The sequence below is a fragment of the Oreochromis niloticus genome, linkage group LG7, assembly GCF_001858045.2.
Source record: "Oreochromis niloticus isolate F11D_XX linkage group LG7, O_niloticus_UMD_NMBU, whole genome shotgun sequence".
In the NCBI taxonomy this organism is placed as follows: Eukaryota; Metazoa; Chordata; class Actinopteri; order Cichliformes; family Cichlidae; genus Oreochromis; species Oreochromis niloticus.
In genome coordinates this window covers 19817183-19834955 of record NC_031972.2, presented here as the reverse complement: position 1 = coordinate 19834955, position 17773 = coordinate 19817183, and the positions used below count along the sequence as shown (strand labels likewise).

At 39.7% G+C, this 17773-nt stretch overlaps 1 protein-coding gene across 3 annotated transcripts in view; it reads right to left on the bottom strand.

Moving 5' to 3' along the window:
* Positions 1-17773, bottom strand: part of astn2 (astrotactin 2) — a 292012-nt gene that overhangs the window by 166290 nt on the left and 107949 nt on the right. For all 3 annotated transcript variants that reach the window (XM_025909010.1, XM_005459486.3, XM_003454979.4), the window contains exon 4: positions 1943-2095. In XM_025909010.1, the coding sequence (XP_025764795.1) occupies positions 1943-2095 (153 nt within the window). The remainder of the gene's footprint in view (positions 1-1942; positions 2096-17773) is intronic.

Genomic DNA, 17773 nt, shown 5'->3' with positions numbered 1-17773 from the left:
GCCCATACTTCTACACTTGGGACACTGTTTCACCTCTAATTATATGCTCTCAAAGGAGACTCTTACTATTGACCCCAGAGAGGACACCTCTCAATGACGTCCTTCACTCTGTTGAGGCTACATGGATTTAATGGCAAACTTAACCTTTACCTATATTAGAGAGGAGAAAAAAAACTAAAGTGTTCTTTACTAAGAATATAAACCTCAACCATGTGAATTGAAAGCTTATATCTACTACGTAAGTAATGCATAACAGCAAAGGAAATGCATGTAGTACATTAGATGCTAACTTTATGGTGATAACTGTCTAGGGTATACGCTAGACCAGTGTTTCCCAACCTTTGGGAGCCACAGCACACCACCAAACAAAAATGTCAGAAAAAGCATATTGATAATTTTTCCCCGTGCACCAGACATAGTGGAATTGGTTCAGTTTGTCCCCAGTATACCTTTTTTGCTTTCTTCTGATCACTACTCATGCTAGGACCTTCATCTGGGTTGGAATTTTCAGCAGGACCCAGATGAAGGCCCTAACTACTTTTTCTTTTAAAATATTTATCAATTTACGCGCTGCGTTGTCTCACTCACAGCATGACTATTATGTAATTTCTTCTTCGTCTTCTTCTGTTTTACTGGCAGTTGGCAACACATTTAATTAGAGCAGGTAGTTGTACTGCCCTCTAGTGGAAGAGAATGTAATTGTTCTGCCCGTTACTCATGCAGTGTCGCTTAGAGCATCGGTCCCCAATCCCCGGCCCATAGACCGGTCATTCGGTACTGGGCCACAAGAGTTGAAGCTCAGGTGTGAAATTTATGGTTTTTATGGTTTTTTTATCGTTATTTTTTTTTTTTTTCGTTTTTATCGTTAACTCCGTTTCCCTGGGTCTTTTCCCGTGTGTTATGAATAAAACTTCTTTTTTTGGTACTGGTACTGGTTTTATTTTTGTTGTATTTATCCGCGACACCTTAAAGGCCGGTTCGTGAAAATATTGTTGGACATAAACCGGTCTGTGGCGCAAAAAAGGTTGGGGACCGCTAGCTTAGAGTACTAATCAGGTGGAACCAGATAATCTTCCACAGCACACCTGATCATTTTTTCACGGCACACCTGTGTGCCGCAGCACAGAGGTTGGGAAACACTGCACTAGACTACCTTATTTTGCTTCTAAGAACTTTTTTCAAATTCTTCTTTCTGATAACAAGCCCTATTTATTTCGGGTAAATTTCTGATGAATACTGGAGTGAACTTGTTCTTCCTAATTATATTTGATGAAATAAAGCCAAACAAATTATAAACTGACAGAAATGATAGTTGATGAGGTTAAGACTATATACTCAATATTTAAACATGCTACTGCAGAACGTAATCCAAGTGATTCTAACAATGCATAAACAAGTGATGGTATGTTTATGCACTGTAGTGGATAAATGAAAGCCTGATACTGTAGGTTAAATGCATTGTGCATGTGACCTCTATGATGATTATGCTGAAGCAATGAAAACACCACAAGATGTGAATGCTGAATAATGAACTGAAATCAAAACTGGATAGTCTAGTTATTCTGCATAATTTTCTGTGGACAAACTTTATGATTGTGTATGCACTGTCACAGATAAATGATTAATGACTACTAATATACTAATATATTGATTATTTGGACTGGAAATTACCCAGAGGACTACAGATGGAATGCACTGGTAATAAACTGTCCTGTGTATTGTTATTGATAAACAATAAACATGACATTAATAAATTATCACCCACTCATTATCATTATCATTATTATAGGTCTGAAACTGTTAGTATCAAGTGCCAAGGATTAACACATACTGTCCAGTATATTGCGTAAAATGAAAAAGAACATGCAAATCCTCTTGCTTGTGGTGTCTGTAATATTCTTTTAACAAAAACTGCAAATTTTTTAATGACTTTGTGTCCTACCTCTGGTGTGGCTCGGGACCCTCCGGCGGCCTGTTGATGAGCTGTGCATGACATGCTGGTAGTGAGACATGTCTGTTGGCGTGTTGGGAACACGGAAACTGTCCTGGAATCTCTGCATCAAATCCTCGACTGACTCGGTGTTTGGGTCAATGGCTATGAAAAAGAGATGCAAAGTGAAAATGGCAGCCATGTCAAAAGGCAGTAAAACTGTGACAGATGCTCAAGATATTTTAAAGAGATATGCACGGATACAAATAAGCAAAACAAATGTAGCTTGCTTTCTGTTTTGTTTTTCAGGAAAGATGGGGGATTAATGTCTGATATACATGTGACACTAGGCTGTGTGCCTGTGTTGACACTGTATCAAGAAAAGAAAAGAAAAGACATCTAGTCAGTTTTAGTTTTTTAGGGGGGTTTTTGGTGGGGCTGTGTTTTGTTTTGGGGTTTTTTTTTTCCTGGACTTTAAATGATTCCATCAATTCAATATTGCCTCATCTCTACAGGGATCCTGCCAGCGCTTCCCCTGATGGCTCAGTTTCACTCTTCCTGATGAATGACTCCAAAACAACTGGTTGTGGGGAAAGCAGGGAGAACAGAAAGAGCAGTTTTTTTTTCTTTACAGATTGAATTTAACAATAGAAAGGACAAACAATTTCTATGACTTGTTCAGATGTCCTGGCTCATTTACAACAACAACAAAAAAAGAAAAAGAGAACAGAAAACATTACGAGTTAAGACTATTTTCCTCTTATTGCATCCGAAGCACACAAAAAGGTTGAAACTGAGACATTAGATAAACACGCGCACACACACACACACACACGCACACACACACACACACACACACATATATATATATATGTACACTGTAAAATATAACTTGTTGTTTCAACTTAAAAATATGAGGTAAAGGGCTGCCTTAAAATTTTAAGTTAAGTCAAGAAATAGAGTTTGTTCTTATAACACAACCAATTGTTATCTTAATGAAAAATCACATGTTGTCTAAACTTTCATCTTAGTTTAGTTGACTGAGATTTGTTAGTCAGTTCAACTCCTTTAATTGTCATTTTTACTTGGGAAAACCCTTTCAGCTAAATTAAAATAATCTATTGTTTAAACTCTTGTCCTAGTTCAGTTGACTTGGGTTTTTTAGTTAATTCAAATACTTTAGTAGTTCTTTTAACTTAGGAATCTATTTTAGCTTAACTAACATAATCTGTTAGCTAAGTTGATTTAAGTTTATTAATTAACTGAGCTCCTTAAGGTAGCTGAGTGAACTTGTAAATCAGTTTCATTTTAATTATCAGAGTTGATTGACTGGATGTAAAGAAAAATGTGTATTAAACATCTTAAGTTTTGTTTTGTTTTTTTAGCTTTCTAACATCCATTTCAGCAAAACTACCTGTTAGGTTTATCTTAGATCTCAGGTTTAAATACCTACATTCCTTTAAATTAATTTTCTGTTGTTTACAGAAAAAAAATAAAACCCCACAGATTCCATTAAAGTCTATCTGATCATTTCATACAGAAAGTTTGTTTTAAGAACATGACAAGACAATTACTCATGAGCACCCAACATTCACCATTTATTGTGCCATCTTAGTCATCTGAGAAACAGAAAAATCAGTGACGTAGCTCATCAGGCTAACAATCCATCAAAACTCAAAGGTTGCTCCCTGTGAAACAATAAATTTGAACTTGGTCTTGAGCCCAGTTTGGGTGAAGATTAAATTCTGACCAATACTCTAGGAGCAGTAGTGATTCTTGTGAAGTAACAACATAAAGTCTGCATTAATGTAATGTATCAACGGGACACTTGCTATTTTAGAAAAGTTATTCTTTACATTTACAAAATTTTTAAACTTCATTGTGCTCAGTCACACCTGTTAGCATAAAACTTGAAATATTAAAATAGTACAAAACCTTTGATAAGTGACAGTAAAGATCAGTTTATAACAAGTAAGACATCAAACTCTTATATTTGTCTTCGTTTACAATTGCAACAAATTCCACAGAACCAATATCTCTGAAAATGAGTGCATGCTTCTGAAACATTTGATAATATGAATATTTCAGAAACATTAGTTTGAGTCTGCTCAATTGCAAAACAAAGGAAAAACTACTGACTTGCATGAGATAAGCATCTGCAAAGTCCAGCATTATATTGTTGTTCACATAAGTTTCTTAAACCATGAACAAATGAGTAATTGTCTAATCTGAAATGTAAAGTGTAGTCATTTAGTGACATACAAAAGTGAGAATGAGAACTTGCAAGAATAAAAAAACAAACAGTAAAATAAAAACTGTCCTTAACACTAAGGCAATTGTATGCTGTGAGCATACAATTACAGTTCTGCATGGCTTTCTGCAAGAGTCTGTTTCTTAGACCATGCACTGGTGAGATGCACTGCCTTCCACCAATGTTCATTAGGATGTTCTGAATGACTTCAAAGATGTCCTTAAGTTCCTTTGGATGGTCTATGTTGAGGGCAAAAAGAAGGCCCATCAGCATGGAAATGGCACTTGAGACATCCCTCAGATTAGACAGGATTACTGCCGCCTCAAGGACGACCACCACATCGATGATGTCTTCTTCTTTCACCATCGCAATGCCAACTTTCATCCTCTTAGAAAACGTGTCTTCAATACCTGTCGGCTATAAAAGGGTTCAAAGACAAAAAAATAAATAAAATTACACGATTACAATTACACAATATCCCTTGTGCTTAAGAATTCATGTCTTTCCAAAGAAGAGCCATACTGATGCTTTGGATGATGGTGATTGGCTTTGGGTAACACTTATTAGTTGTTAAAGTTTTTTTCAGAATGAGATATGCACGCCCATGTTACAAATCCATTTCTTGCTTTAAACAAAGACCATGTTCATAAATAACTGAGCATGTCTTCAATTGCAGAATTCAAACAAAATTTTCAATTTAAATGGTAAATGGCCTGTATTTGTATAGCGCTTTACTAGTCCCCTAAGGACTCCAAAGCGCTTTACACATTCAGTCATTCACACATGGGTGGATGACTGAATCGTGGCTCAAGAGTTGACAGTTCGTCTTATAATTGGAAGGTTGCCGGTTCGAGTCCCGGCTCCGACAGTTTCAGTCGTTGTGTCCTTGGGCAAGACACTTCACCTGTTGCCTACTGGTGGTGGTCAGAGGGCCCGGTGGTGCCAGTGTCCGGCAGCCTCGCCTCTGTCAGTGCGCCCCAGGGCGGCTGTGGCTACAATGTAGCTTGCCATCACCAGTGTGTGAATTTAAATCTACTTATGCTAAATATTGGCTGTGCTCTAAACCAAATCTGGCTGAGAATACATGAAATGTGCAAACTGCAGCTACACTACAGGATCAGATTATGGCTCCATAGACAATGCTTCTTTAATCAGTTTATTGATTAAAGTTTATTTTTCCCCCTATATTAACAGCATGAAAAAAGAGCATATAGACATGGCTGAACAGGTTGCATAATTGGCACTGAATATCAACATCCACCTTTACCCGGCTGCCCAATGACTCTCGGCCAGTAACCTTTAATTGCTTACCCAGTCTACACAGTCTCTTTTCCAGGGTCCAGGACATTTCACCAAAGTATTGCCCCCACAGCTGTAGCAGCCACTGCAGCCCCTTAAATATCCTAATATCTCTGCCATTACAATATACAATGTGAGAAATCAAACGTAAAGCTGAAGTGAACAGTACAGCAGCGAAATGTCAAAGACCCTGGTGAAGACATGAATAAACACAAGACACTAATAATATCAATGCTAGCTTGCCAGTTAGTTTCTCTGAAACCCAGACCAAATCCAGTGTCAAAGATCTTGTAATAATACATTTGGTGAGGAAAAAGTACACATGTTTCATTTAAAATCCACTGTGGTGCTGTCATTATTAAATTTACTAAAAGAAACAATGCTAACCTTCACAGTCTTGAAAGTGTGTGAGGGATCTTCCTTTAGAAAATGAGGTCCTCTGTCCTCTTCCTTTGTGTAGGGCTCTGGTCAAAGAAGTCAAAAAGAAAACAAAAACACTTTTAAACAGTGTTTATGAAGCATGTAGACAGCTCCAAATTCACAGCTTTTTGATACATAATTCCATCAATATATGATTATCATTGGAGATTTTGAATCAGGCTTATCAGGACATTCAAGTAGAATATGATATCCAACCTACCACCAATATACACAGATTCTGTAAAAGTTACCACACTAAATGTCCAGTTGTGAAATATGATGACAGACTTTACTTATCAGCTTTCTTTCAATGAGTTCATCAGTTGAACTGGATAACCTAAAACTTAAACAAAGGATTAGATTTCGCAGTTGAACACTTACATCATCTCCGAAGCATCTTATGAGCCTAGTTAGCCCTCCTATGCCGCTCTTGATTTTGTACAGCTCCACGAACCTCTCCATAATGGTCAAGCACAGCAAAAAGGAACCCTTTCAGGTCAACAGATGTAAGACGGGCAAATTCTGCTTCAACCTGAGCAATAGAAGAAGAGGGGTGGAGAGTACAGGCAGAATAAAAAAAAGATTCTTTGAGACCCAAATTTAAGCAAACAGTCATCTGAGGCCCATTAGAGAAAACACAAACACACAAAAGCAAACAAACAAAAAGATGCACTTTGCCGTTCAGCAAACAAGGAAGTTCAGAGAACAATAAGCTCTGTCTTGAAATCTTTTAAAGTAGAATGATTGTGAAAATGACTTATGTGATGTAAAACTTTAGTAAACGTGCGATTAAAAGAACACTGAGTAAAAGGGCAAGTAACAGTTTCCTTATTCCTCAGATGTTTACCTTGATGAGCAATACTGTTTTAGTCCAACTGCCTCATTAAAGTTACACAACAGGCTTTTTACATTAAAGCCAGCAAGTCCATTACATACTCCCTTTTTAGATCTGAAATACTGTGCAGATTCTGTGTATATGTAGTGGACAGCAATTTACCCAAAAGAGCGCAAAGTTTGCAAGTCCACCTCATTTAAATGACAAAGTCAGATGTGATCATCTAGACCTGTGAAAATAAATTAATGACAAACCTGCAGTTATGGATGTTATTACAACCACAAGAACCTAAACAGTCTGCTCCATTGCTTTTGTTAATGAATCATTTGTTGGTAGCACATCTGAATATTTAGTTTATGCCACCTGCATGTGATCATCAATAGTGCCATATTACTTCTTAAGAAGTACCCTGACACTACAATCTTTATATCATTTGTTCTACAGAGCTATTAAGTTACAATATAATCTGAGGTGTTTCCAGTATCACAAAATGCACAAATTGTAACTTACCATTTGACTCCACTGACAAAAATAAATCCCCAGCATCAAGTTTGGCTTCACAGACCTAAAATAAGTAAAATAAAAATATATGTTATAATTATATTGTTTTTGCCATTTATTCATGTTTGCTAATTTTCTGACATATAAACAATGTTAGTTTTGTTACAATACAGAGAATGCAGTTTAATTAAAAGGTAAATTATGCAAAAAAAAAAAAACTTCTGCAGTATACCATGCCAAAAATCAGTGTCTCTGATGCCAATTATTTTATCACTACAGCTCTTTTAGTATGGAAACTCACACAATCTAGTCATACTGATCACAAGAGTTCAAAAATAAGTCAAAATAGTGAGCTGTTGTTAAGCATAAAGCATTTCAGGGTAACAAATAACTGCACAATAGAATTAAAGCAAAAAATAAACACACTGGAGGACTATCTGATAAAAACTAATATAATGCTGGTTTGTAGACCATATTTTGTCTCAGTCCTCAGTGCACTCTTGCAGCTTAGCATGCAGCAGTTCATAACAACTTAAGTGATTACATAGGGGTAAACAGATGACAACAAGCATCCGAGTCCTGCCAAAAAGTTCTTTTTGAACCCAGTCAGTTATTGGAAATATTGCCAAAATGAACTTCCACCAAAATACAACAGCCTGTGAACTTGAAAGAAATTTACAAGCACAGAGACAATATGAAATAAGCTTGCTAATATCGCAACAGTGGTTGAGTGCACAACCTTAAAGCTAGCGGCACAATACTTGTGATTCGGTCAGTGCCACATTAAACCCATAAAAAGGCCATGTGTCAGTTTTTTAGGTCAAGTTTGGTCATCACACACAAGCTGGACCTTGTCCGCTAAAGTTACATTAGCTAAAGCAAACATTTCGGTAAAAGAGAAAAACACACATCATGCCATAAATTCAAAACATGTTCCAACTTTTGCAGCTCTCTTTCCTTATAGTTATAACCAATGTTACTCACCTTGAAAGCATATTCCAAAGAAGACGATTAGAAAACGTCCAAGTAAAGTGAGCATGTTGTTAACCGCCAATTCCCCATGATGCACCTCGGTAGCAGTCACGTGAGGCAGTTTTGAATCCTGCTGTGCTCAACTTACCCACATTGTCAAGTTCACATAAGTTGCTGATTTAGCTGGACATGAGTTTTCAAGTTTGCTTTTTTTGGTGTAATTGGGACGTTTTTAACTTGTAATTCTATGTTATAACAACAACTTCAGTCATCTATCGTCAAACTGATATAGAATAATATGTTGAAATAACAAACATCTAGAATTACATTTTACAGTGTATGTATATATATAACACCCATCTCGCCCCTGCAGGCGGTTTATCCTTCAAGCTCGGGTCCTCTACCAGAGGCCTGGGAGCTTGAGGGTCCTGCGCAGTATCTTAGCTGTTCCTAGGACTGCGCTCTTCTGGACAGAGATCTCCGATGTTGTTCCCGGGATCTGCTGGAGCCACTCGCCTAGCTTGGGAGTCACCGCACCTAGTGCTCCGATTACCACGGGGACCACTGTTACCTTCACCTCTCGAGCTCTTCTCTGAGCCCTTGGTATTTCTCCAGCTTCTCGTGTTCCTTCTTCCTGATATTGCTGTCATTCGGAACCGCTACATCGATCACTACAGCCGTCTTCTTCTGTTTGTCTACCACCACTATGTCCGGTTGGTTAGCCACCACCATTTTGTCCGTCTGTATCTGGAAGTCCCACAGGATCTTAGCTCGGTCATTCTCCATCACCCTTGGGGGTATCTCCCATTTTGACCTCGGGACTTCCAGGTTATACTCGGCACAGATGTTCCTGTACACTATGCCGGCCACTTGGTTATGGCGTTCCATGTATGCCTTGCCTGCTAGCGTCTTGCACCCTGCTGTTATGTGCTGGATTGTCTCTGGGGCATCTTTACACAGCCTGCACCTGGGGTCTTGCCTGGTGTGATAGACCCCAGCCTCTATGGATCTTGTACTCAGAGCTTGTTCCTGTGCTGCCATGATTAGTGCCTCTGTGCTGTCTTTCAGTCCAGCTTTGTCCAGCCACTGGTAGGATTTCTGGATATCAGCCATCTTCTCTATCTGCCGGTGGTACATACCGTGCAGGGGCCTGTCCTTCCATGATGGTTCCTCACCTTCCTCCTCTTTCTTGGGTTTCTGCTGCCTGAGGTATTCACTGAGCACTCGGTCAGTTGGGGCCATCTTCGTGATGTATTCGTGGATGTTTCTTGTCTCATCCTGGACTGTGGTGCTGACACTCACCAGTCCCCGGCCCCCTTCCTTCCGCTTAGCGTACAGCCTCAGGGTGCTGGACTTGGGGTGAAATCCTCCATGCATGGTCAGGAGCTTTCTTGTCTTTATGTCAGTGGCTTCTATCTCCTCCTTTGGCCAGCCTATTACCCCAGCAGGGTACCTGATCACGGGCAGGGCGTAGGTGTTGATGGCCTGGATCTTGCTCTTACCGTTCAGCTGACTCCTCAGGACTTGCCTGACCCTCTGCAGGTACTTGGTGGTTGCAGCTTTCCTAGCGGCCTCTTCATGGTTCCCATTCGCCTGCGGGATCCCCAGGTACTTGTAACTGTCCTCTATGTCTGCAATGTTGCCTTCTGGTAGTTCAATCCCCTCAGTTCTGACTACCTTCCCTCTCTTTGTTACTATCCGACTACACTTCTCCAGTCCGAATGACATCCCGATGTCATTGCTGTATATCCTGGTAGTGTGGATCAGTGAATCGATGTCTCGTTCACTCTTGGCATACAGCTTGATGTCATCCATGTACAGGAGGTGGCTGACAACTGCTCCGTTCCGTAGTCGGTATCCGTAGCCAGTCTTGTTAATGATCTCACTGAGGGGGTTCAGGCCTATGCAGAACAGCAGTGGAGACAGAGCATCTCCTTGGTAGATCCCGCACTTGATGGTGACTTGTGCTATGGGCTTGGAGTTGGCCTCTAGTGTTGTACGCCACATCCCCATTGAGTTCCTGATGAAGGCTCTTAGGGTCCTGTTGATCTTATACAATTCTAGGCATTCCAGTATCCAGCTGTGGGGCACTGAGTCATAGGCCTTCTTGTAATCAATCCAGGCAGAGCACAGGTTGGTCAGTCTGGTCTTGCAGTCTCGGCTGACTGTTCTGTCTACCAGTAGCTGGTGTTTTGTGCCTCTGGTATTCTTGCCAATCCCTTTTTGTGCCCCGCTCATGTATTAACCCATGTGCCTGTTCATCTTAGTCGATATGATGCCTCACAGGAGCTTCCATGTAGTACTGAGGCAGGTAATTGGTCGGTAGTTGGATGGGACCGGTCCCTTCTTGGGGTCCTTGGGGATCAGGACCGTCCGACCTTCGGTTAGCCATTCCGGGTGTCTCTCGTTAACTAGCAGCTGGTTCATTTGTGCTGCCAGACGCTCGTGGAGTGCAGTCAGCTTCTTCAGCCAGTAGGCGTGAACCATGTCGGGCCCTGGTGCTCACCAACTCTTCATACTGGAGACCCTTTCTTGGATATCTGCCACTGTGATGGTTACTGGACCCTGTTCAGGGAGGTCGCTATGGTCTGCCCTCAGATCCACTAGCCACTGAGCATTGCCGTTATGGGTTGCGTCCTTCTCCCATATGCTCTTCCAGTATTGCTCCGTCTCCAGCCTTGGTGGTGCTGTTCTCTTATTGTTCCCTTGCCACTGAGAGTACACCTTTGCTGGTTCTGTGGCGAACAGCTGGTTTATTCTCCTGCCTTCTATCTCTCTGGTGTACCTCCTCAAGCGGCTGGCCAAGGCTGTGAGTCTTTGCTTGGCAGTTTCCAAGGCCTCAGGTATGGACAGCTTGCTGTATTTCTTATGCACCTTCTTTGTCGCACCTTTCTGCAACTCCGTTAGTTGGCTAACCTCCCTCCGTGCTACTTTGATCTTGCCCTCGAGCCTCCTTCTCCATGGAGGGTACTTCCCCTTGTGGCTGTTCAACTTATAGCCAAGCATCTCACTGATCACTGCTGCCGTATTGTAGATCAGCTTGTTAGTGTCGGTAATCGTGGTTGTAGGTATCATCCGTAGTGCTGCATTAACATCATCTAGCAGACCTTCTGAGGGTATTTCACGTAATCTTGGTAACCGGCTACGGGGGATCGAGGTTTCAAGCTTGGCCATGATCCTGTTTTTCAGGTCAGTTCCTCTCGCACTCAACAATCCTTCTCCTATCGCACTTGGGGCTGTGTACCCAATCTCGGGTGGGGGTGATGATATCTCCCCCCTGACCTGGCGTCCTGACTCCTACTTGCCGTAGCATTTATGTTATATACACATATATATATATATATATATATATATATATATATAGGCGAGTGGCTCCAGCAGATCCCGGGAACAACATCGGAGATCTCTGTCCAGAAGAGCGCAGTCCTGGGAACAGCTAAGATACTGCGCAGGACCCTCAAGCTCCCAGGCCTCTGGTAGAGGACCCGAGCTTGAAGGATAAACCGCCCGCAGGGGCGTGCTGGGTGTTTTATATATATACATATATATATATATATATATATATATATATATACACATATATATATGTAGGTATTATGATATATAAAATGTGCTTGTGTGTTCCACAATGCTTTTGACACATCTTAGGCCTTCAATATATGCAGCCTCTAATGATTTCACTGTCTGTAGGCATCAACAGTGGCTGAAAAAGAAATCCCTCAAGGAAAACTGTGAAAACAGCTCTGTCCCCAAACTTACAGTACAGCCAACTCCAAATGATGTGGCCATTCATCACCCCAACTACCAGTACCCCCACCTATCATCATCATCTTTTGATCTGTCAGTCTGGCTCTGAGGTGTGCTCTGTCCATGAATAATGGTGATGTGGTGCTCCCAGTCGATGCTCATCATACATGCCAATGAGGAGGCAAAAGCAGAGGAAGAGGGAGATGAAGAAGATGGAGGTTAAAGTGAGCAGGCAGAAGTATTTACACTGATTTTGATTTTAAATGCAACCAGTAGCAGAGGCACTGCAGGTTGCTAGAGAACAAAATACTATCTTTGAGTCATATGTATTTGTTTCAAAACATTTGTGGTTAAACTGAGCTGAATATAACTACGCTTTCTAGAAACCACCACATCCTCAAAAAGAGCCTTATGTGTCCTAGCTTCAAGCCACCAAGCAGATACACACCCTTGATAAATTACACACAAAGGATTATGTTCAAAATGTTTGTTTCAGACACAGCTTTATTTTAGATATCTGAAATACTATTTGGTGTTTCACATAAAAAAAAAACTAACGCCATGCAGCATCACCCCTCTGTTAGCCTTGGATATATATTTGTAACTTTATACTTTGTCTGACACAGTAAACAGCAATAATGAAGTGCACTGGACACAATATCTTTAAGCTCCTTGGCCAGGGTGTTACTTTATTGAGTAATCCAGTGGCTCCCAGTCGATGCGCATCATACATGCCAATGAGAGGGCAAAAACAGAAGAGGGAAATGAAGAAAAGTGAGGTTAAAGTGACAAGTTATTTAAGTATTTACACAGATTTTGATTAAAAAAATAGATTTGGGGTGTAGTTTTGGTTTTAAATGGAACCAGTAACAGACTAATATGTCTTTATGTATTTAAAGTATTTATTTCTAAACATCTGTGATTAAACTAAGTTGAATATACTATTATTATTTTTATGCCACGGGGAAATGTGGCCATCACGTCATCATACTACAACCTGATGCAATAGATAGAAGAGATAGAGCCATACATGCATTTTGGTTTACGCCCATGCATTTACATTTAGGTGTTGTTTTTAAATTTCTAGACACCATTACACCCCCTAACAGATCCTTATTTGTGCTCTAGGTTCATGCCAAGAAGCAGATGCAAAGAATTATGTTCATAATGTGCAGCTTTAAAAAAAAAAAGCATGTCTGTTACATGTTTGAATAATTATTTGGTCCTTTATATTAAAACAAAACAATACCATGCAGTATTAGCCTGTGCTAGATAATTCCTACTTTTGTGTAACTTTCTTCTGACACAGTAAACAGTAATAATGAAGAACAATGGTCACCGTATGTTTAAGCTCTTCTGTCTGGTTGTTAGCCTATTTAGTGATCCAATACTTATAAAAATGTAATGACAAAAGCAATGTCAATTATGCAGCAGTGTCAGTTGCTACATAACTGATATTAAACATTAATATCGATTATGCAACAAATGTACTTTTAACCTAAAATTAAAAGAGAACCAAACATGATGCTGTCGTTCATTGTTTACACACAGCTGTGTGACAAATTAAAGGAAAGTGGGGTACTGGTTGCGGGAACTGCTGTCCCACAAATCAGTTCCTAATCTATCACAGGTTTTTATTTGATCTGAGCTCTAGTGTCCCATAGATAAGACATCATCTTTCTCGAAGAGAGTGCTCTGGTTAGATGTTCCAAAACACAATTTTTAATCATAAAAACATAAATAAAGCAAACTAATTAAATAACATTATACAAATGGTTGACCTAAACCACGTCATGAAAATTTAATATATACAACTATATACAACTGTTAGAGCTTCTTGCTGAGATCCCAGGTGCCCAGAAGGCAGCCAAAATGCAGTTGACCTAAAGGTAGCCTAAGGGGGTAAAAAAAGAAAAAAAGAACTGCAACTTCAGTGTAAGTGGCAATATTGTATGCATTTGTTAAGAAGAAATATGCACTGATAATCAGTGCAGGAAAGAAAAAGTTCTATTCTGTATATCCGGTTCTTTCAAGTCTACCACTATACTGGACCCCAGAGGTTAAAGTGACCCGATGCATAGTAGCCTGAGTGAGCTCCATTAGCTGTGGCATTCATGCCAGTGTTTGGTCCTCATAGTCAGCAAACAAACAAGAAGGGCGGGGAAGCTGGTATATAGGCTTTGATCTGTCATGACTGAGGAGAAGCTGTGATACCATGTTTAAGGTTAACTGCTTGCATGCATATTTCATGGTTTAGAAGTCTTTATCTGTTTCTTTTTTAGATCCCAAGGGAGAATAAATGTTAGAGAATAAAGAATAAATGCTAGGTCAAACAGAAGTGCTTAGAGCCACAGTCTCCTTGAAATAAATGTAATTTGTCTCGAAAGGTTGTCAGGAAACTTTTTCCTACATTTTCCCCTCGAAGAAACACACATAATCTTAAAATAACAATAAAAAAATGTAATTATGAAATTATGGATGTATACTTCAGTAGTGTATGAAACAGGAATGACAAAAATATGTTTGCCTGTACTTTTTTTCTGTTGTCTTTCTCCTGTATAATCTCTTCCTATTTTTTGGGTTGCTCTTCATTTCTCATTTCTGTCAGAGGAAACTATCGAGATTTTTTATTCTGACATTTGTTTCTCCCTAGACCCCAAGTCCACCGGCTTCTCATTTTGAGTTCAATGTCAGCTAAAGCTCTGTTGCCTCAATTTTCTCCTTTTCATCTCCCTTATCTGCAGTTACTCCCTTATCAGTGCTGAGTATGTGTTAACAGTGTCTCATAAGCAGCAGATGTCAACAGCATGCTGCCTCAGTCAACTTATTCCTGGTGGTCTCATGGTGCCCACTACAAGGCGATAACGTTTCTCAATTTTCTGTTATTGTTCGGATGTACAATTCTGCTTGTTTATGGTTTATGCAGGCTTTTGCAAAAGTGTGTATTAGCTGGCATGCAATTGCTTTTGTATATAAATATTTACAGATAGCTTAACTTCTACCCACTTTTACTTCCAACTTCCTCTTTATGGAGGAAGTAGTTGCATGGAAAGCAGAGCGGTTTGCACAGAGTGATCTCCAAACCCAGCTTTCAGATTTAGACTGGACTTCATATTGATATAATGATAGTGAAAATGCTATCACACCAACCATTTTCATTACAATCACAAAATAGGCTAATTCAAAGCTTGTTAATAAATTACCTTACATACTAGCTAAATATTCATATCTCAAAGAGAAAATCTGTCCACTTAAACTGCTATGACCATGGAAACTATCTGAGAGGAAAGTGTCTGAAGTGTCCACTCCAAACATACTGCAATCTGCCTGTTTCTCCTCCTCCATCTTCTGCAACTCACATCGTCTGGTTTCCCCTGGGAGCTCATTGTTGAGCAATCCACTAAAATAGGATCGAGGAAGGTAAAATATGCTGCAATTTGCTTTTTGATGGACATGTACTTGGTGTTCTCATTAGGTTGCAGTAAGGTGACAGGAAAGCATCACTACTCAGGCAAAACAACAAGCGCTAGCATTTGCAAACTATTCACTGCCAACAGTGTTCATCAACAAACAAGTAAAATCAGTAAAAATAATTAACAATATTTACTCAGATTGCTTTTTCTTTTGTTGATGGCATTTGGAGTGCTTTTCCAACCCTATTTTTTGTAGAAACAACAAAATTCAACTACAGTGTTACGTTTTATCTAAATTATTCCATTTTAATATTGACAAATTTGTAAAAGCTGGCAACACGAATGAGGAAAATGTTGGGATCATAATGCAGGCTGAATTGTTATTGTTAACTTAGGACAAGACGTTTGATTATTTTATCAAAATATTCTGTTACGTGAAAATATTTCCAAACTAGTAGAACAAAATAATGGTGGTTGATGTTGTCACAATCACCAGGGCAGATTGCATAAACTAATGTATCATGACATTTTTTTCCACAGCAAAACTTGATGGTAAATCACTAATTTGCAGAAGCAGAGGTTTCTAAAATTGTACCGCTGGGTAAAAATCTGATACAACCATGCCTGTACCTTGACAGAAAATGATATCCAGCACCAGGAAGAGAAACATTTGTTCTGTCAGCAAAAAGTGCATTGAAGGATCAGCTCCTCCAACAAGCCAAATGAACAATGACTAGGCCATCTTCCACTAAATTGCTGATACAGCCTATGGGAATTAGTGTTTGTGAGAAACTGAAACCTTTAACCATGACTCTTTGTCTAGAAATAGTGCTTGACCCTATTTCTCTTAGGCTCAAAAGACATTTCCTCTCTGCGGAAAGTCAGTGAAACACAAGGCAACATTTTCATGCTTCTCATCCATGTCCCATGCCCTGAGGCAGCTGGTGATAAAGCATGCATTGGAGCTTAGGAGATGGCTTGGGCTCTGTTTCTATACATGCACACTAAATGGTATCTTAGCAGCTGACAATAGGTTGCTTGTCATATTTCACCACATTTCAATCCAAACTGCTTGTTATAAAGGTCATTTATAACAAGCAGTTTAGGCTGACTTATCCAGCATAGTTTTAATGAATCCAACATGAGTTTTCACGAACTGAAAACTGATAGGGCCTCAACATCCACATGACAGAAAACATAACAAACAAATAAAAAAAACAACAGCAACAACAACAACAAAAAAAATCATGGATAGACCAAAACAATGGTTATGGTATCTACTTTCAATTCAACCGACCTCTTTCACATACATGTTTTAACATCTAAGAGTAAGTTATGTGTCTTTCCTATTCTTAGCCATCCTGCCTAGAAGCCAAACAGCATTCATATTCACGGAGGCATGTAGTCACAAGGGAAATGACGGGAATATTTGTGTAGATCTTTGGACCCTCCAAACCCCTGCTGCTTTAATTTGGAGAAAATCTGCAGGAAGAAAAGAAGCTGAGAGCCCAAGAAATTAAATTCCTGCAGATTTCAATTTTTTTATTATGTTTCATTCTCTTACTCACTTCCTCACATATTTTTGGTGCTTTTACCACTGACACACAGACGCACATGCAGACACATGCACTTCCTCTAGTCACATCTCTATTCCCCTGGTTTTCTCTCGTCTTTCACAGCTTGGGGAGCAAATGGGTACAGAGAAGATCAATGGGGGTGAGCGGGATGGTTGTGTGGGGTTGTGGGTAGGGGTTGGATAGGGTAGGGAGTTCTAGCTCTGATTCCCACTGTGATTTAATAAATTTGTCATTGCTTCAATATGAACAGTCCAGTGTAGCTGTCTGGGAAAGCCTTCACAGCAGTGCTTCTGGAAGTGTGACAGGTACATGAGAGAGAGTAAAAGGTTAGACAGAAACAAAGGAAAAGACAAAAGTGTCAGAGAAGACAAGGGATCCAGACATGAATGAAGAATAGCTAAAAGGGAGCCTGAGAAGGGCAGAATAGATATGGGTAGACAATGGTTGCCACTGGTGTTAAAGAAAAAAGAAATGAAGTGATGACTAGAATGAGATGCAGATAAGAGACTCAGTAGGAAGAGCACAGTGGGGGAAAAAGGGAAGGGATGATAATGATAAGCAAAATATTCAGAGACAAAGACAAATTCAAAAACACAGGAGAATACCACAAAAAGGGTGAAATCTTCATAGTTAAACAATGCTGAAACATTGATTTATACTGTACATTGAAGCACACTGTGACTATTAGGGCTAGACAAGAATTAGAAGCCCTTACAACTACTGGGCAGTAAGATGTAATAATTATAGAAAAATGCCTCCGTTTGTGAGATGAATATGCTTCAGAGGAACAAAATCCATGTTTGACTTTGCCGTTAAGACGATACAAAA